This window comes from Meriones unguiculatus, chromosome 5 (genome assembly GCF_030254825.1).
Source record: "Meriones unguiculatus strain TT.TT164.6M chromosome 5, Bangor_MerUng_6.1, whole genome shotgun sequence".
NCBI classification, from domain to species: domain Eukaryota; kingdom Metazoa; phylum Chordata; class Mammalia; order Rodentia; family Muridae; genus Meriones; species Meriones unguiculatus.
The window spans coordinates 33,466,240-33,487,536 of NC_083353.1; the positions used below are offsets into that span (position 1 = coordinate 33,466,240).

The 21,297-nt window shown below is 40.1% G+C and overlaps 1 protein-coding gene across 1 annotated transcript in view; it reads right to left on the minus strand.

Moving 5' to 3' along the window:
- Positions 1–21,297, minus strand: part of Adgrv1 (adhesion G protein-coupled receptor V1) — a 568,841-nt gene that overhangs the window by 176,551 nt on the left and 370,993 nt on the right. The window contains exon 84 of the mRNA XM_060383611.1: positions 3,144–3,260. Coding sequence (XP_060239594.1) covers positions 3,144–3,260 — 117 coding nt within the window. The remainder of the gene's footprint in view (positions 1–3,143; positions 3,261–21,297) is intronic.

Here is a 21,297-nt window from a genome sequence, read left to right on the forward strand (position 1 = left end):
GGCAGGTCTTTGGACAAGTAGGGAATTTGTGAGTTGTGAGTTGTTGCAGAAGCTTGCTGTTTCTGCACTGCCACCAAGTGCTGTGGTGCAGGCGGGTACTCTGACAAGTCACAGACTGAGGCTCTGTGACCCTGTGCGCCTCTCTTAAAATCACCCCTCTTTCCACAAATAATACACATTCCCCTCTTCATAAAAAGACTGGATTAAGCTGAAGAAGTAGACTCTCCAGCACTGTTCAAGATCTCTGTGTTAGCCACTCATGTTACCCTCATGCGGCCGGGCACAGGGCCAAGTTACTGCACGGATTAATTAGCTTCAGACTTTTACCATTTCCATAGATGGTGTAACCACAACCGGATCTGCAAGACAGGCTTGGAGAAGTTATGTAACTTGTTTATCAATAAGAGGTTGCTCCTGGCAGTCTCAATGAAACCTCACTTTACCATAAGGGTGTCTAAAGCATGTGACAGAAAAGTAAAGTGAGGCCATAAAGCGCTTATCATAACATTAGAATGTGATACAAACAAAAAAACACCAACAGTGTGTCATTTTAAGATGCTTAAGGACAGTTTTATTATGTTATTTGCGTGTCTATTAACATGTGTAAGTATGAGCGTGCCCAGGCACCCCAGGACATGTGTGGAGGTCAGACGACAATGTACCGGAGTCAGTGCTCTCCTTCCAAACATGTGGGTCCTGGCCATCAGACTTGGTTGTCTGTCTTGACAGCAAGGATTCTGCCCAATGAGCCACCTCGCCAGTGCACACTGATAATTCTGGTACTCTTAGCCCAGGGATTAAAAATTAAGATTAACTCATTGTCACATTACTCATAGATAGCATCCAATTCCTTCCTGTACTGCTGAAAAGTATGATAGCAGAATCAACAAAGGGTTAATGCTCTTTCAAGGTTTTTTCTCCCTTCATTTTCATTATTTTATCTTATGTGTGTTGGTATTTTGCCTGCACCTATGTCTGTTTACCATGTACATGCTTTTTCAAGTTTTGGCTCAGAATTGGTCTAATACTAGCTTATCTTATTACACAGTGCTTTTAAAGATAGAATCATGTTTTTGTTTTTTTTTTTTTAATGGTTTTAGCACACAGCGTTTTATAAGTGGAGAATACGGGCTGATAAAAGGACAAGCTCTGGCCATAAATGGCTTATGAGAAGTAGCCTGCCTAAAACTCAGCAGTCGCTGGATTTCCCCCTTGTGGCCACACCGCAAACCATGAAGGATGTGCGGTGCACCGTGAGAAATGTTCTACATTTCGCTGCCACTTGCAGCCGTTTTCCGAAATCACGAGCCACACAGAAACAAAACTAGTCTACTCAGTAAGCATTAGCCACAGTCCGATTTCTCTAATGACCAGAAAAGCAGGCATGGGATAAACCGATCCCCGTTCCCTTTGCTTAAATCTTATACAGCATCTTGCTTAATACCTCCCAAAGGAGGGACTCCACTCGAAATACATGTGAAAGTCATTTCTCTCTTGAATGTACTTTAGTGATGTGATTCACTATGCTTCCAGAAATAGTCTCTTCAACTCTGATAGAATTATTGACTGCGAATGCTCTTAACTTGAATGAGATTTTCACTTCCTAACATTTGATCCATTTGCTCCAGTTCTGCCAAAGGCAGATGCCTGGTCCAGGCTCCTCTCTTGCAGCATGTCTCCTGGTACCACACACAGAAGCATCTCCCCAGACCCTTTCCAAGCTACTACCTTCTGATTCCTCACATGCTGGCGTGTGAACTGTGAACGTGGTTCCCGTGCGCCTAGGATGGCATTGCATTACAGACTACAGTGCAGCCACAGTTGCCTTTGTACTGTAACGTGTAACCTGGGTCTACGCGATACTCTGTTCATGCTTCACATTGCCATTGAGTTTATGTCAAAGTAAAAATTTCAGCCATCTATATTTTGTTTCATCAGCGATAGCCTTCTTTTAGTATGCAATCTGGAACTACAGGTCCTCTATATTGGTTCTACTTTGAGTTTTACACAAGCGTCTTCCTGTTGTAACTATGCTGTTATCTCTGTATATCTTCAAAACTGATAAGCAGTTTCCTGTGTTTTCATCTAAGTTATTAATCAGAAACTCAGAATATGTCAGGGACAGAGACAAAGGCCTTCAGTATAGCACTGGAGAATCAGTACAGGCAGATAGTAACAACACACACAGTCGTGTATTAAAAACTTCGGCGTAGCTAACCCTAAAGCAATCTTGCAATCAGAAAAATATAACTTATTCTAATTTCAGGAGATAGTTCAGTTTTACATTTATGTCTTAGACTTATTTTTAAATCTGTTGACAGAGATATGAGAGAAAATGACACATCTTCCCTGACTGGAGGTGCTGAAAGTTCTATGAAGCATTAATGCTAGGAGTAAGAAATTATCATCCCTACCTGCAGAAGCATTAGATTGAGGTGTGCAGAGAACACCAAGGCTAGGGCCTTCCTGCATGATCTCCCCTCACCTCCCAACCCCCGGCACACTATATCCCTGCTACTTCTGCCGTTGTTAAAGACGGGAAACTTTTCCCCTCTTCACCGTCAGGACAGATGCCACTGTCCAGTCGACATTCATGTCAGATAAGTGGAAGACAGAGTTTCCATCTCTGCATTCCTGACAACCAACCCTACATCCTCAAGTTCTGCACTAAGAAAAAGGGAAATATACACCGTGTTTACTTTGTTTCTCCTGACACTTCCGTGTTTAGTAGGAATGTTCTCCCCTCCTCCTGGTACAACTAACAATAGTAATCACCTTTCCCCAGTCACTCTTTCCTACCTCCAACTAACCACAAAATGGAGCATCTTTCTAAAATCTAAATCTAATCCCACCCTTCCCTTTCTCCAACAAATTTTATGATGTTCCAGAGAAAATGATTCAAGTTCCTTACTCTGCAGGGCCTATATTCCCAGCTTCTGTTTCTATGACTTTCTGTCTTCAGTCTTTCTACATTTGCTCCTTAGTGCATGGCTACTAGAGATGTTGTGGTAGTCACAGCATGGGACAGCTGTGATGGTGACATGGGATAATTTCTACTTCAGTACAGGGAGTATCAGGCACTAAGACATCCTCACTAGGGTCACTAGAAGAGAATGGTGGCGGGTAGTGAGTGAGCTACCAACCTGAATGAGCATCCAGCTAAACTGGCAAAGATACAGGTAATGTGCCACAGCAGCCACAGCAGAACAGCTCTCCTCACTCAGCTGGGGACTGGCGTAGGCCGATGCCAGGAACGCAATCTGGAAGAAACAGGTAGTTCGATTTTTAAGTCATGCTAAGATTAATGAAGACTGTCCAGAAAATAAGCCATGTTTTCATCTGAATGTATGTATCACAGAGTGAGTCAAAGGCAAAGCTAACCTGTTGCCAGACTCCCAGAAGAGTCGAAAGGGGCAATGTGTGAACTTGTGTGTTTCTAAGAACCAATAAATGACATAGCGTTCTGTTCTGTGTTGCTCTGAGGCTCTCAAGAGCAAATTCTCAAAGTAAACCACATTCTTGTTACTGCTAGACCAAAACCTAATTCTTGAAATTCATTTATTCCAGCTAGGTAGGAAAGAAGAAGCACTGTGGAGATGCCAATCCCAGCTAATGAGACAGGGAGATGAAGGGTCTTTGACTTTTCTGTAATCTGCAACCTCTTGCCATGTAGTAACATGTGGAAAAAAAACAGGTTTCAAGTATGCTTATATTTTCAAGTCTAAAATTACCTAAATGGTGGGGCTTCATTATCACATTCAAGCTATGTTCAAGAGTCACCCTTACAACAAAGATAACTGTTTCCACATTATTTAAATTGCATCTCTATTTTTGTTTCCCCACACGTTTGAATCTTTACTCTTTTTATAAAAACAAAAATCCTCATTACCATCCACCATTCTGTGAAATCATTACACCACCACCAACACCACCATCATCATCATCATCCTTTCATTCATTGTAAGAAATTTTTACTCTTTGATTCTTGATGATTTCAAACACCAAATTTTTGGCACCTGGTAGAACTCAATGAACACTTGTTGAATAAATTACCAAATCAAGTAGAACACCATTTTGTATTCTTTAAATATAAAACTACTACATCAAATTTGAGAATAAAAATTCAGTTAGTGAAAGAAAGGTTGGAGCAATACTATAATAATATCTGAACAAAGAAACTTCCTGTTTAATTTCCTCACCAGCAAGAGCAGCAAGTTGGCTAAAAGTAAATGCCTTTTCCACCTTAAGATTCCAGAATATTTGTAAAAATGAAGATTCCTAACTTAATTTTCTGTTTATTTAGTCCTGGGTTGGTATCTTCAATCTACACTGTTAAAACCAGCAAGCGCCAACATTTAAAGTAGAGACTATCACTTCTCTGCATTGTTTCCCACTAACTAAAAAGGAGCACTACCCCCCACAAATAAGCAATGAGTTCGCATTTCCAGAACACAGCACAAAGTAGTTTTTAAATCATTATAGCTTGTCCTAAGAGATGTTTAGATTTTTCTAGACTTCAGCTCTTGTGTAACTTCTGAATTAAAAAAATATATTGCATAAATTTAACCTTATAAATGCCACAGATACTCTCTGAATGCCTTCTAGGGACTGAGCACCAGGACTTGGCCTGAGAGGCAGAAGTCTGTATGAGCACTGCCTGCACCCCACGGAATGATTGTGACAATCTGTCTTTGTTTTTAAGCACAGTGGCATCTCTCTCCATTGGGTCTTCATGAATATACCACCAACAACCTCAAGCTTCTCAATTTTGGACTCTCTGAGATAAACTGTGTAGATATTTAATAGTTTTGCTACACTCAATAGTTTGTTATGTAAAATAACCATGCAAATTGTAACTGAGAATATATGTTTAATTTTAAGCATTCTGTGAAAGTGTAAATGGTATGCTATTTTAAATCTGTTTTCCTAAAGCTGTTCTTGGAATCAAATCACTGCAGGTTATTGTTTAAAACGGCCTCTGCTTCTAGTTTTAACACCCCAAATTCCATTTGTAGCGTGTGCTATCTTCACATTTTTTACATTTTAATCTTTCTTTCTAAGTTATAAGAACACCATTATGATTTTGTAAATTATAAACATCTGTTTCAATCTGCTCTCTAGATATTGAGGATTACTTCTCAGTGTGTGACAGAAAATTAGTCAGCAAGACTAATTGACTAAAAATGAGTTTCCTTAACCTTTAACAAAGATGGGCTAAGAATACTTCAGAAGCTTACATGTCATGCAAACAGGCCTACCCCAGATAATATATTTAAATACCGAAATGAAACAATGTAAAATAAAACATAATCTTCATGCATGCATAGCTCACAGACCCTTAAGACTACATTACTTAAGAACAGATGGGCTCTTAGCACTGTTCTTTCCATGACACACTAAGAGATGCCAGGATAGAGATTTTCATAGCTGCCCTTTGAGGCTGATTCCGTTGAACACCGTAAGTGCAGAAGAAGAGATTATTGAAAGGTTTTCAAACATTGGTATGCTGATCCTTGCTGTGTCTGGAGTTCCTCTTAGAGCACAGTGCTGGTCAAGAAGAGTGCTTGCAATGCCAGAGGCAGCTATGTGCCAGCATAATGCCATCTGCCATTCTGTGTGCACACACATAAAACTTACCTACGAATGATGTCAAGTTATAGTGCTTTTATCTCAATTTAATAAAAAATAAAAGAAAGTCTGGAGGATAAGTAACACGTTTGCAGACCATTGGAATTTAGAATCTGGTGTTCACATTTTAAGACCAACAGTTTTTCTAGAATAGCATGATGTTGTCTACAAGGATGAGCCAGGTTCAAGCCTGATCTCAAACTGCTGAAATTCTACTGATTCTCAGTTTGTATTAATTCATGGTAACCTTACCACAGGCTCCTAATAGTAACTGAAAATAGCATATGTGATGCTCTTCCCATCTCCATACGATTATAACATATGCACAGCATAACAGAATATAAAATATATGACTCCCTAGAAAAGTATCTGACATATCATTCATTTAAAATGAAATAAAATTGTCTTTTCATCCTTCTGGCAGATGACAACTCTTCTGTGCCAATGGGGGGAGGATAGAGATCTATGTCTCTGCTTCCTGCTCAATAAAATCTAATAATAAATATTGAGTTTCCCCTTTACCTCAATCTTATTACTTCTTGAGACATGTTCTCCTCCCTACCCACTCCGCTGTGAAGATTTTCTTTTCTCTGGTCTTATTCTTCAAATGACTTCTCTGCTCCCCACTGGTCCCAAATGTACTTAGTTTTGATGGTCAATGCCACCTGATGCTGGTACTCAGCAAGGCAAGTGTAGTTGTTTGCTGTAGTGGGCTGTCTGTGGTGGAACGCAGCCACATGCATCATGTAATAAAAATGTGGCCAGTGTTTACAACAGAACAGACAAAGTGTGAAGGAACTGTAGAGAATGGTTAGGTCTGTGGGTAGGAGTCAAGGTGCTGCCCAGAGAGAAACCTAAATACTGTCTGCTTCTTACTCATCTTCCTTTAAACTCATTCAGTCCTAGTGCAACACTTTATTCTGTTTGCATTTATTGTCTTCCAAACAGGTTCCCTTTTTTCTTCTTTATTTTAGCCTGAATTTCTTTCTCATCTTTCCTGGGGACAGCTGAATTGTCATCTTTGTCATCACCTCATATTGTCATGTCAGACAAATGCTTGGCCACTGAACTATAACTCTAGTTCTCTGTGTTTCTTAAACGTAGGAGATTTAGATGTCCTGCAAATCTCAATTCTCAGGGGAAGAAACCAGCAATGCCTCAGAAAATTGTCTTTTTAATAAGAAGAGGAAGTCCTGGGTCACAGGCACATACACTTAGGAAAAAGGCTATGTGCTGACATGGGGACATGAGGACCAGCCAAAATCAGAGAGAGGTCTCAGGCCATGTTTAAGCTTGCAGATAGCAGAAACTCACCAGACACTTTTCCCTTTAAAAACTATAAGGAGGTCTTTTGTAGTGGCAACCTAGGGGAATCAGCATGGAATTTACTCCCCCCGCCCCTTTTTTTATTTTGCCTTGTAGATATTTAATTCAATTGAGATGGCTCCCTTCTATCCTTGCTTTACTGGGAATTTCTTCTGGGAATAGTTATTGAAATTTCTCAAATTCTATTTCTGTGTCAAAATTAGCATTATTTTCTGTTTTAGTTTGCTAATGTAGTAAATTACGTTAATATGTGAATTCTAAGCCAAACTTACACTGCTGGAAAACTATCTTCTGTGTGATGCCCTGAGCTTTGATTTCTTTTCTTTTCTTCTTCTTTTTTTTTCTACTTGCCATTCCTTTATTTCTTATAATGTTTTTTCAATTCAATCTTTTTTATTACACTTTTTTCATTTTGTATCGTCCCATAAGCCCCTCCCTCCTCCCCTCCCAATCCCACCCTCCCTTCCCCTTCTTCACCCATGCCCCTCCCCAAGTCCACTGATAGGGGAGATACTCCTCTCCTTCCTTCTGATCTTAGTCTATCAGATCACATCAGGAGTGGCTGCATTGTCATCTTCTGTGGCCTGGTAAGGCTGCTCTCCCCTCAGGGGGAGGTGATCAAAGAGCAGGCCAATCTGATTATGTCAGAGGCAGTCCCTCTTCACATTACTATGTAACCCACTTGGACACTAAACTGCCATGGGCTACATCTGTGCAGGGGTTCTAGGTTTATTTCTTAATCAGTTCATTTGACTGGAAACAAAGGTGTCCACTGTTCACATTTCTTTTTTAATATAATTTTTTATTTATTGCTATTTATTCATTTTGTATCCCAGCTGTAGACCTACCCTCATCCCCTCCCAATCCTACCTTCCCTCCCTCATCTCCTCCCATTCCCAGTCCCAGTGGACCCTTCCCCAGTCCACTAATAGGGTAGGTCCTCCTTCCCTTCCATCTGACCCTAACTTACCAGGTCTCATCAGGACTATCTTTCATAGTCTTCCTCTGTGACCTGGTCAGGCTGCTTTCCCCTCAGGGGGAGGTGATCAAAAAGCCAGCCACTGAGTTCCTGTCAGAGACAGCCCCTGTTCCTCTTATTAGGGAGCCCATTTAGAGACTGAGTTGCCACGGGCTTCCCAGCTAGCGTAGAAGGGACACTACTGTCAGAACAGCTTCCCCAGGCAGCATCAGGATCCAACAGTATTTGAATAGTTTTTCTTCTGACTTGTTATCATTAGCAGACACTTCATATTAACAGATTATATAAGTCTTACATTTCATTGTTATAACCCTTGTCTTGGAGACAGTTATCTTTGAAACATACTTAGATAATACAATTTCCTCTGCCCTTGCCCTCTGGTTCATCTTTCCCTGATGCTACTTGTGTGTTTGTACAAGTTCATATTCCCATCTGGTAGCATTCCTTCTGCCTGAAAGATTTCAGTATTTCCCACAGTGTAATACTGCTAGCAATATCTCCCTTTAGCTTATGTATTTGAAAACATCTCTATCTAACCTTCATTTGAAAGCTAGTATGGTCAATACTTTTTAACCTTCAGTTCTTAAACATGTAACTACATCATCTACTTTGTGGTATTTTTAAAAGTAAATAAATTTTAATTCTTACATGAAATATTTTTCCTCATGTGTAGATTTAAATTTTTCCTCCTTGTGACCAGCATTGAGCAACTTTATCATGACAGCCCTTGTGTACCTCCTTTGTGTTTCTACTTGTGAATTACTGGTTTATTAGAGGGTTTAAAACTTCAAAGAGCTTGAAAATTTGTTTTCAAATATTTTCCCATGAACATTCTCTCTTACAGGTGTGTCTAAGACCTCAGTTACACACACACATCAATCCTTTACACTTTTCCGTAACTCTGCTATTCCCTCAATCTTTTTTATTTTTATTCTTTCTGGTTTTGGTTTTCAAAAATTGTATGACTATGCTTTCAAGTTCAGTGATTTTTCTTTCATTATTTCTAATCTGTTACAGATTAATGTTTAAATTTAATTTTAGATCACATGTCACAACTTTAATTTGCAATTTTGATTCATTTTAAATATTGTTAAAACATAGAATTCAGCTGTCATTATTTCATGTTCCTTCTTGCCTGCCGGTTACAACATCCGTTCACATTTACTGTCAATTAATTCATTGACTTACCATGGTCTATGTTTCCCTTTTTCCTGGTTTCTGATGTTTCTCTGACATCTTTGATTTTGATACTTAGATGTCTATAAAATGATTCACTTGGACTCCTTTCTATACTTGCTGCTGCTACAGTTTATTGTGAAAGAACGCTGTTCTTACCCTCAGGACAATTATGTCCCATGATGAGGACAGACCCTTCTCTGTGCACTGTGAAAATTGTAATTATTTTAGTTAAAATATTATAGTTAAAATACTAATAACAATCTTCAGTAATAAATAACTAATATATTTCTGCTTTGAAAGTAAGTAGAAGACAAAGTACTCAATTTACATTCTAAATTACAAAACAAACAAACAAACAAACAAAAAACCAATAATGCCTTTTGTTTCATCACCTTGTGGAGCCATAGCACGTCTCTTACTCTTTCCGCTGCTGGGCAAGCAGCATCCTCTTCATCTGTATTTCTGATCTGCCTAGTGGAGAATGTTTAGGTGGCAGGAATGTACTATCAACACCAAACCTTAAATTCTACTATTACTGGGAACAGTTTGCTAACCCGCGTAGCTGTTTGCACCGATTTCTCACGGCTATTCATTGTTTTTCTCCATAATCCAGGTTACTTTAAATATACTTGCCCCCTCTCCCATGCTATTTATGTCAGAGACGCAGAATCCATTCCATGGTCGCTGGTGCCTTCCTTCCTCCCTCCCATCTTCACTTCCTTTCTTCCTTCTTTTCTAAAACAAATCTCATGCTCCTGCATTTTAAACCTGGACTGCCTTAGGACAGATATAGGCAGAGTAAGGAGCTTTAGAGACCCTTAAATGTTAGGCTGAACAGGCCTCTGAGTGTGTCATGTGTGTCAGGAGGCTGTTTTATGCAGTGCTGCAGTTTTTGGTAACTACTAAACAACAAAAATTTACCTGAACAGGTTTTGATGAGGATTATCTGCTTATAGTTGCCATGGTAAAACTACATCACAAGAACCAATCAACACAGTAACTGTTGGTTCACAAGTCTTGACACACTAGCCCACTCCCAGGTTGCTTAGACACCTGTGATGTCATCATTGGTCACTGCTGCCAGGTGCCTGGGATAAAAGGATCCCTGCCTCTTCTCTCTTCTCCTTTCTCTCTCTCTCTCTCCTCTTGCACTCTCTCTCCTCACTTTTTTTCCTGGAGTCCCCCACCATGTTTCTCTCTTTCCCTCTCTCTCTCCACCTCCATTGAATAAAACTCTCTCTTTCAGATCTGTTGTGTGGGTGGCATCATTTTAAAAATATACCATAACATTGGTGCCGTGACTCAGATGGGAAATTCCATTGTTTTCGCTCTGGAACCCCATTCTCTCTCCTGCTCATGTGCAACACCTCCCTTTCACTCCTGCTACCAGGACCTGCACTTTCAGCTGTCAGATGACCAACTACTGTCATCTCTGCTCTGATTTTTGGTCGCTTAACCTGCCCCTGCTTGCTTACCACTGCTGCTGGGCCCTCGGGCTCAGCCTGCTACTAAATTGTCCCTCGCTCTCACCAGACTCCACTGTTGGGTAAGCAATTGCATGCCTCTCGGCTTTGGCCCCTATCACAGGCATGGGCAGTTTTAAAATTGCCCTCCACCACAGCCTCAGATGGCTTTAGATTTTGCCAATGCCTCAGGCCCCACCGAAAAGGTTTTTACATTTCCTGTCACATGCTAACTGCACACTTGCACTCACGAGCAGAGGAGGGTTTTAAACCGCAGACACCGGCTCAGCCCTGACATGCACAGATTCGAACTGCCACCCTGGAGGACTGCTATGCCACCAATGAGCACCCCTGGTCCCGCTGCCAAGCCGCACTCAGCATATGGCAAACGCCCTGGTTGATTTTGGGATAAGGAGGGCAAAGCCGTGTTTCCAGCCCACTGTTTCTGGAGCTGCAAAACTGCACTCTCTTCTGCACCACTGTGTCCCTCGCTGGCCACCTGCCTCTGTTCTTTTCCGAAGGTGAGATTCCCTCTACGGGAACTTGACCTTACTGCTGCTAAGACCCAGGTACCAGGCACTGAGTTTCTCGTGCTTAGCTGGGCTGGCCTGCCCTGCTAATTGGTTGACAAAGTGGTTCATCTTGCTGTTTGGTTGATAAACAGCCACATGGTCCATTCCATTTTCCCTTTCTCATTGGCAGAAACAGCTTCGTCATTTTTCCCTTTTAATGGCTTCTACACCTATATCAGCACCAGTCAAATGTCTACTATTATCCAGTATCACTAAGAGCAATCAATGATCTAAAAACGATTCCCTACTTCTCTTTTTTCTGTTTCTGTCTATGTTCTGTTTCTCTGTGCTCTCCCATGCTGTTTAATTATCTCTAAAACTATGCTTTATAACACTTAAAAATAAAATATACTCTCTAATTTCTTTTCCTGATCTCAAAAATATTAAGATTACACTATAAACTTATCTAAAGATTTATAATTTCCTATTGGATATGACTTTAAAATGTAAGTTCAAACTCTTGTTTAGACCATGTGACTACAAACTTTAAGATGACCACGTTATGAAACAACATTTATAAGACTTCTTAGTCCTAATTAACTGTTCATTATTTTATCTCCTTTTAGACTAACAAAACAAAAGGTCTCATTTTAGACTGGTATGGCTTTTTACACAAATTTAAAATTATATTTTTACAATAAGCTGAATATATAATTCAACTTTGGTTAAAAGTAATTTTCATATGATGCTAAAATTTCAAGGTTATAAAGGTCTATTCAGATTAATAAGTTAATTTAAAATGCTTTAAATACCTATGTCTTTTCCAGTTCTTGGATGAATGAATGAATGCTGTTTCTCTAGCCAACAGCTGCCTGTGATCTGGGTTTACTACTAGGCTTTCTGGCCAATAAGTTTGGTATCACAAATTAAAATATAATTTTTATTTCTTTTTTTTAATTCTTTATAAATTACACTTTATTCACTTTGTATCCCCCCTGTGGTTCCCTCCCTTCTCCCGTCCTTATCCCTCCCTTCCTCCATCCTCAGCATGTATCCCCCTCCCCAAGTCCACTGATAGGGGAGGTCTTCTTTTCCTTCCTTCTGATTCTAGTCAATTAGGTCTCATCAGGAGTGTCTGCATTGTCTTCTTCTGTGGCCTGGTAATGCTGCTTCCCCCTCAGGGGGAGGTAATTAAAGAGCAGGCCAATCTGTTTATGTCAGAGACAGTCCCTGTTCCTATTACAATGGAACCCACTTGGATACTGAACTGCCATGGGCTACAACTATGCAGGGGTCTTAGGTTATCTCCATGCATAGGCCTTGGTTGGAGTATCAGTCTCAGGAAAGACCCCTGTGCTCAGATATTTTGGTTCTGTTGCTCTCCTTGTGGAGTTCCTATCCTCTCCAGATCTTACTGTTTCCCACTTCTTTCCTAAGATTCCCTGCACTCTGCCTAAAGGTTGCCCATCAGTCTCAGCATCTTCATTGATAGTCTGCAGAGCAGAGCCTTTCAGAGGTCCTCTGTGTCAGGCTCCTGACTTGTTCCCTCTTTTCTCCTTCTTCTGATGTCCATCCTCTTTGCCTTTCTGGATAATAATTGAGCATTTTAACAAGAGTCCTCCCTCTTGATTAGTTTCTTTAGGTGTACAGATTTTAGTAGGTTTATCCTATATTATGTCTATATGAGTGAGTATATACCATGTGTGTCTTTCTGCTTCTGGGATAGCTCACTCAGGATGATCCCACCATTTACTTCTCAATAGAGGAATATCAAATGGCAGAGAAACACTTAAAGAAATGTTCAATGTCCTTAGTCATAAGGAAAATGCAAATAAAAACGACCCTAAGATTTCACCTTACACCCATCAGAATGGCTAAGATCAAAAACTCAAGTGACAACACATGTTGGAGAAGTTTCGGGGAAAGGGGAAACCTCTTCCACTGCTGGTGGGAATGTAAACTTGTACAACCAGTCTGAAAAGCAATCTGGAGCTTCCTCAGACAACTAGGAATAGCGCTTCCTCAAGATCCAGCTATACCACTCCTAGGCATATACCCAAAAGAGGCTCAAGTACACGATAAGGACATTTGCTCAACCATGTTTGTAGCAGCCTTATTTGTAATAGCCTGAAGCTGGAAACAACCCAGGTGCCCCTCAGTGGAAGAATGGATACAGAAATTGTGGTATATCTACACAATGCAATATTACTCAGCAATAAAAAACAAGAAAATAAAATATAATTTTAAAGTAGCTTTATATTGTTCTACTACGTTATTGGTTTTAAAACTCAGAACTCAGGGTTACTAGATCAAAGTTTTTGCCTAGATAATCTTAAACTATGTGATACATTAATTTTAGAGACATTCATTTGTTTACAATGTTAAAACTTGGTCATTACACTATAGCTTCACTCTCAAAAAAGGTTAAAAATCATGTTGAGTCTTGTTTTCTAAATTATAACTTTTGTAAACTATAGACTTTTTATACACCAAGTCACACAAAAAACTTTTACTTTCTCTTTGTGGACTATGCTTATGATTTTAAGTCTCTAGCTTAACAGGGATATAATCTAAAGTCCTAGTATTTGGTGGTTAAGAAATACAAATTAATAGTCATCTTGTAGGTGATCAAGTCTTTTAATGTGTCCAAAAATATATTTATAGTCCTACAAATGCAGACACAGTCTCACTGCCATATTAACTAAACAGCTGAGGATGGTCCCTGAACACCCATACAGGAGTTCATAAAAATTATTTTTAAAGTCTTTTTTTTTCAGTTTTAAATGCTATTTAAAAATTATTAATTTTTTTAATAAATTACAGTTTATTCACTTTGTATCCCAGCTGTAGCTCCCTCCCTCCCTCCCTCATATCCTCCCATGCCCCTTTCCAAGTCCACTGATAAGGTAGGTCCTCCTCCCCTTCCCTCTGACCCTAGCCTATCAGGTCTCATCAGGACTGGCTGCATTGTCTTCCTCTGTGGCCTGGTGAGGCTGCTCCCCCATGGGGGGAGGTGTGATCAAAGAGCCAGCCACTGAGTTCATGTCAGAGACAGTCCTTGTTCCCATTACTAGGGAAACCACTTAGAGACTGAGCTGCCATGGCTACATCTGTTGCAGGGGTTCTAGCTTATCTTCATCATGGTCCTTGTTGGAGTATCTGTCTAAGAAAAGACTCCTGTGCCCAGATTTCTTGGTTCTGTTGCTCTCTTTGTGGAGCTCCTGTCCCCTCCAGGTCTTTCTATCTCCCCCTACTTTCATAAGATTCCCTGCACTTTGCCCAAAGTTTGAGTATGAGTCTCAGCATCTGCTTTAATACCATGCTGGGTAGAGTCTTTCAGAGGCCCTCTGTGATGGGCTCCTGTCCTATTTCCTGTTTTCTCCCTCTTCTGATATCCGACCTGCTTGCTTTTCTAAGTGAGGATTGAACATCTTACCTAGGGTCCTCCTTGCTCAGCTTCTTTTGGTGTACAGATTATAGTATGTTTATGCTATCTTATATGTTTAATACTCATTTATAAGTGAGTCTATACCATGTGTGTCTCTCTGCTTCTTGGATACCTCACTCAGAATGATCTTTTCTAGTTCCCATCATCTTGGTTTTCAATAGCTGAGTAGTATTTGTGTAAATGTACCACAATGTCTGTATCCATTCCTCAGTTGAGGAACATCTAGGTTGTTTCCAGATTCTGGCTATTACAAATAAAGCTGCTATGAACATTGTTGAGCAAATGTCCTTGTTGTATACTTGAGCATCTTTTGGATATATGCCTAGGAGTGGTATGGCTGGATCTCGAGGAAGCACTATTCCCAGTTGTCTGAGAAAGTGCCAGATTGATTTCCAAAGTGGTTGTACAAGTTTACATTCCCAGCAATGGAGGAGGGTTCCCCTTTCTACACATCCTCTCCACCACGTATTGTCACTTGAGTTCTTGATCTTAGCCATTCTAATGGGTGTAAGGTGAAATCTCAGGGTCCTTTTGATTTGCATTTCCCTTATGACTAAGGATGTTGAGTATTTCTTTAAGTGTTTCTCTGTCATTTGATATTCCTTTATTGAGAATTCTGTTTAGCTCTGTAAATATTTTTAATTGGATTATTTGATTTGTTGATGTTTAGCTTCTTGAGTTCTTTATATATTCTGGATATTAGTCCTCTGTTAGATATAGGGTTGATGAAGATCCTTTCCCAGTCTGTAGGCTGTCGTTTTGTTCTGACAATAGTGTCCTTTGCTTTACAGAAGCTTTCCTTTGTATTCTATCAGACCACCATGACCTAAAGCTAGACCTCAGCAACACCAGAAATAACAAAAAGCCTACATACACATGGAAACTAAAGAACTCTACTCAATGACAGGTTGGTCAGGGAAGAAATGAAAAGAAAAATTAGAGACTTCCTAAAATTCAATGAAAATGAAGGCACAACTTACCCAAACTTACAGGACACAATGAAAACAGTGCTAGGAAGAAAGTTCATAGCATTAAGTGCCCCCATAAAGAAATTTGCAACATCTCATAAAGCAACTTAATGGCATACCTAAAAGACCCAGAAAAAAAAAAAAGACACAGATATACCCAAGAGGAGTAGACAATTGGGAATAATGAAACTCAGAGCTGAAATCAATGCATTAGAGACAAAGAAAACAGTTCAAATCAATGAAACCAAGAGCTGGTTCTTTGAGAAAATCAACAAGGTAGACAAAACTTTAGCCAAACTAACTAAAAGACAGAGAGAAACTATCCAAATCAGCAAAATCAGAAATGAAAAGGGGGACATAAAGACAGACACTGAGGAAATCCAAACAATCATTAGGTCTTACTATAAAACCCTTTATGCCACAAAATTTGAAAATCTAAGTGAAATGGACAATTTTCTTGATAAATTCCATTTACCAAATTAAATCAAGATCAGGTAAATAGATTGAATAGTCCTATATCCCCAAAGAAATAGAAGCAGTCCTCAAAAGTCTCCCTTCCAACAAAAGCCCAGGGCCAGATGTTTTCAGCACAGAATTCTACCAGACCTTTAAAGAAGAGCTAACTTCAATTCTCTTCAAACTATTCCACAAAATAGAAACAGAAGGAACATTACCAAATTCATTTTTAAAGTCTTTAAATCCTAAGCGGAGCCTTCCCAGAAGACTCAGCTGTGGCACAAACTATGCTCTAGACCTTGGCTACTGCTCTGATGCTGTCGGCATCCCTCTCAGAAAAAAGAAGAGGTCTATGATGCCCCACCCCACAGGGGTCCAGCCTATGTCATCTCCACCAGAGACCTGTTCCAAATGCAGCCAGGAAGGACACTGGTCCCACAGCTGCCTCAGAAAACCATGCCATGTCTGCCAGCAGACTGGCCTCTGGAAGTCAAATGCTCCCATGCAGGCTTGTCCTCTGTGCCCAGCCATGGAGGCTCCCAGCACAAGAGCCAGACATTCCCAGTGTATGAGCTCTTTGGCCTGGCAGAGGAGAAATGGCTCCTAGATTCAGCGACCTCCACCACCCGCACTGAGCCCAGGGTAATGCTGCAGGTCTGTTTTAACCTTACACTTGGGTCCCAAAGTCACATTGTCAACTTCTGTCATGGGAGGCTTCAGCTGCTTTCTCAGTCCTCTTCATATGCAGGAGACTAGGCCTTAATCCTCACTCCTAGAGCTGCTACTGTCATGTTGAGACACAGCCTACTTTGTTACCAGATTCACAAAACAATTCTCAGATGTAACCTTTTACCATCCCTTAAGCTAAAGGACAATGGCTACTCACAGCAATTTCACCTATGTCTCAATGGAAAAAGAAAAAAAAAAGCCTAAGACAAAAACGTTTGAGGGTCTAGGAAGGTATTTTAAGGTTGATAGGTGCAAATTATGAATGTTAGAAGGGCTAAGATGATTTAAGGTATTCTAAATAGATAAAAATGCTTCATATTTCTTCCTGTTGCTATGCTAGTGTTATATTAACTGTCCATAGCTTTGTCATTTATCACTAGAACTCTTATTTATTAATCTAACTCTGATAAAAACATTCTAATATACAATCCACTATCACAGCTCCAACTCAAGATTTTAAATTTCCTTTGGTATATCTTTTAAGTATATACTTAAAAGTAATTTTTCATTGTGCTAGATTTATATACGTCTATTCTTCTGGATAGAGAGAAGCCTCTCTTCTGTGATGTGTAAGCAGACTTATAGTCAACAGCAAGTGACCTTTTGTCCCTTCTACCTCATGGAAGGCTTCTGCCTTTCAGAGCTCACCTTAAAGAGTGTTTATGCTGTAACACAAAGCTGTATGCCTACTGCTTTTTTCTACAATTTCACTGCAGATTACAATGGTGATGCTAACATGTCTAAAGTTTATCTTCTTTGTAAACTTTTACAAGGGGGATTCTTACAAGCTTCAGGAAATCCACCTAGATACATGTCACAAGGACAAATGGAATCCAGATAAGCACTGTCCATCAACAGCCTAAGTTTCCCACCCATTGTCTACCTGAGGGTAGGATTCCTCCCCCTTTCCCTGGTCTTGGGATTCCCCTCCCCCAACTCCCCAATCACACTACATTCCTGAACCCAACACAGTGATTGGTGAGTCTTCCCTTCTTGTTGGTATAAATGATTCCCTTTGTAGAAGAGACTGCCAGCACTTCTCTGGTTCCCTGGGGAGCAGAGATACCTCCAACCAGAGTCTTCATGACTATGGTTGTTCTTTCTCACTGACATTCCATTAGGACTTCCCTCTTGGGTTAGATCCTCTCCAACATAGTTTCATCTGCTGTTGAAAATCCTGGTATCAGGTAAAACATGTCTTCCCAGGCAACTCTGCCCTTGGTCTCTGACTAGCTCTGAGGAGTTGCTGGAACGGACTGCACCAATTTCCTTGAGTCAAATCTTGTTCTTGGCATGCCTAGACAAGTCACTTACTCCACTCACTCTCCCCATGGGAATAGTCTTTTCACCTGCCCTTCCAGATTCTCCTCTAGGATATCTTCTGGAGAATTCCAGATTTTTATACCTAGCACACACTTTAAAGACCTCTAAGTTTGCATGCCTCTGCAACCAAACATGGCCTCAATATCCCTTAGATGACAGATCCAAAACAAAACTTTTTAAATTACTGCCAGTGATCAGGTAAATGGAGATTTCCATGTTCAAGTCTCTTCTTCACTCTAAAACCTCCCCTCTTTGCTTGCTCTCCCAAAAAGCTTCAAATGTACACCTAAAAGGAATTTTCTCCCTAACATACTTAACTTTGTCTTCTGCCCATATCTATGTTACAGTATCCTGTAAATTCCAGGTGTTTCCTGCATCCATGACAGCGCCAAAGGAGTAGACGTTAGACTGGTGTTCCTGTCTAACTTCACAGACTGCATCAAGTCAGACCTGCACTCTTTCTCAGATGTTCTCAGATCCTGGACAACAAATATAACAGACTACTCTTTCCACACTGGACCAACATTTCAGCCTTTTGGCCTCCCTATCACCACCTCAGTGTCAGCAGGAAATAGCTAAAGATGATTGATTTCTTCACCTGTTATCCATTCATTACCAACGAGAGGCTGGAATGGTTGCTTCATGCCCCAGAAAACCAGCTCCGGGTTCTCTCAGCATTCCTCAGTTCCTATATGCTGCTGGGTATGGCTAGAAAACCCCACCTTCTACTCTGAACTTTCCATGGCAGGGGCTTCCCCTCTTCCTCACCATTTAATGCGGGACAGTTTGGTGCTTTTACTTTTATCCTCTCTCTCTTACCCCCTTGCATCGGCAGCCAAGAGCTGCTTCCAATGGACCTACATTTATATGCTTTAATTTGCCTTGCATGAAAAGCAGTCTAATATTCTCATTCCCACCCTGCCACTCCTCTCTACCTCCCCTTTAAATATGTCTTAATTTGTGAGTGGAAGCTGCTGCAAGCAATCTACCAAAGAGGAGCAGTGAAGAAAATATGCAAATTTTGCAAAATGTGCAAACTAAACAGTTTAATGAGTATTGACTTCATACTAACTAAGGGAAAACCCTTAGTTCACAAATCTTGATGCACTTCTAGGTTGCTTAGGCACCTGTGATGTCATCACTGGTCACCTCTGCCAGGGGCTTGGCATGAAAGGACTCCTGCCTCTTCTCTCTCTCCTCTCTTGCACTTTCTCTGCCTCACTTTCTTTTCTGGGGTTCTCCAACCACATTTCTTTCTCTGTTTCTCTGTGTGTCTCTGTCTCTGTCTCTGTCTCTGTTGCTCTCTCTCTCTTTCCCTATCTCTCTCCACCTCCGTCAAATAACTCTTCCCTATCAGATCCATTGTATGTGTGGCATCATTTTAATGTTTTCAAAGGCACATTCTGCTTTTTCCTGTCCCTCAATCTTTGTCCTTGTGCCTGTGAATAAGAAGAGAGCAATAGCCTCCTTCTCTTGCTTTTATTGTGAGGACATTAGGCATGTGACTTGTTTTCTTTATCACATATGAAAATGGCAATGTACAAATGCACAGAATAAATGAATTCATAGGTAGAACTGAGTGCCAGAGGCAGGAAGATAATGGGGTTTTCCCTTAGTTAGTATGAAGTCAGATAAACATGTTTGTTTTAGTATACAGCTTAAAATAAGCCAGCCAAACAAATGTTGCCAATACTCATTAAACTGTTTAGTTTGCACATATTTTATTCACTGTTCCTCTTTGGTAGAGTGCTTTCAGCAGCTTCAACCCACAAATTAAGACATATTTAAAGGTGATTTTACAAAGCTTAACTACTAACTTTACAAAACAAAAAACAAAGCCAACCAACTAACCAACCAACCAACCAATCAACAAACAAACCACCAAAGGTCTTTCCCAATACGTTTATGGAGGTATTTCCTTGAGGTTTTACTTTTTCTTTTATCTTTAAGAAACCATTTTCTCTCTAGAAAAATAAAAGCATTTTTATGAGTCATTCATTAACTTCAAAAAGACCAAAACTAAGTTTCTGTATCTGGGACACAGCCAAAGAAATGTTAATTTATCTTTTTCCATAGAAGTAGTAGTGTTATGGGCTATAGGCCCTATAGCTATTACTTTACCTTATCCTTTAATGACCTATGCAACTTAGAGGTACTTCTTTCACTTTACCTAAAGAAAACTAAGGCTTAGGAAAGTAAATAAACTTATGCTACAGACCTAAGATACGGTGAACCCGGAACTTGAGGCAAGTGTGTTGACTTCAAAGCCTGTGTTTCTGATGACTTCTAGGGCTTAAAATAGCCACTTAAATTGATGCTAGCCTGCACCCCAAACATCACTAAGAGCACGCACTTACTGTTCGCACAGGAGGTTCTCAAGAAGGAAATTAAATCCTTCCATTTGAAGAAAGGACACATGCAGACATCGGTGAAATAATGACCAAGATGATTTTAAAATCACAAAGATTCAACCCAACGTAGCCTTCTATCTTCAAAGTTCTATTTCTTTGTTATTTAATGATTGGCTGTAGAAGTTCTGTAGAAACAACAGTTTTCTACATGTAGAGATCACACAATAACACTCTTCATGTAGACTCAGGACACTGAGGTGTGTGTATGGGTTCTGTGGTGGTTTGAATGACAATGGTCCTTGTGGGTTCATATGTCTGAATACTCGGTCTGCAGTTGGTGGAACTGTTTGGGAAGGAGTAAGAGGTACAGCCTTGGAGGAGGTATGCTGCGGGGAGTGGGGACTGAAGTTTCCCAAGGCCAGGCCACGCCCGGTTAGCTTTTCTTTCTCTGTCCCAGCAAGTGAGCTCCCAGCTGCCCCTCCAATGGCGCGTCTGCCTACCTGCTGCCATCATCTCTGTCATAACAGTCATGGACTCCAACCTAGGGGACCCAGCTTCCAGCTAAATGCCTTCTCCTGGAAGTTACCTTAGTCCTGGTGTTTTGTCACTGCAACAGAACAATAACTAAGACAAGTACTTCCCATATGAGACTAATCCATTATGTAGAGAATTCACATTATATACAGTTTTGCTATAGAATCACTAACTTGAGGTAAAACTGTGTTCATTTTCTATTTCATTTTTGATAACATGTACATATGAATGCACCTCAAAATATCTTAAATAAATATAATTCAATCAAAAATATGAAAGTCACTAAAATTACAGAAAATTTTATTTGAAATATATAATGAGGAATTGTCATTTTTGTCATTTACTGATTGAAAATGAACATGTTTTGTTCAACTTCTCACAGAATTTTTGGAAATGAAAAT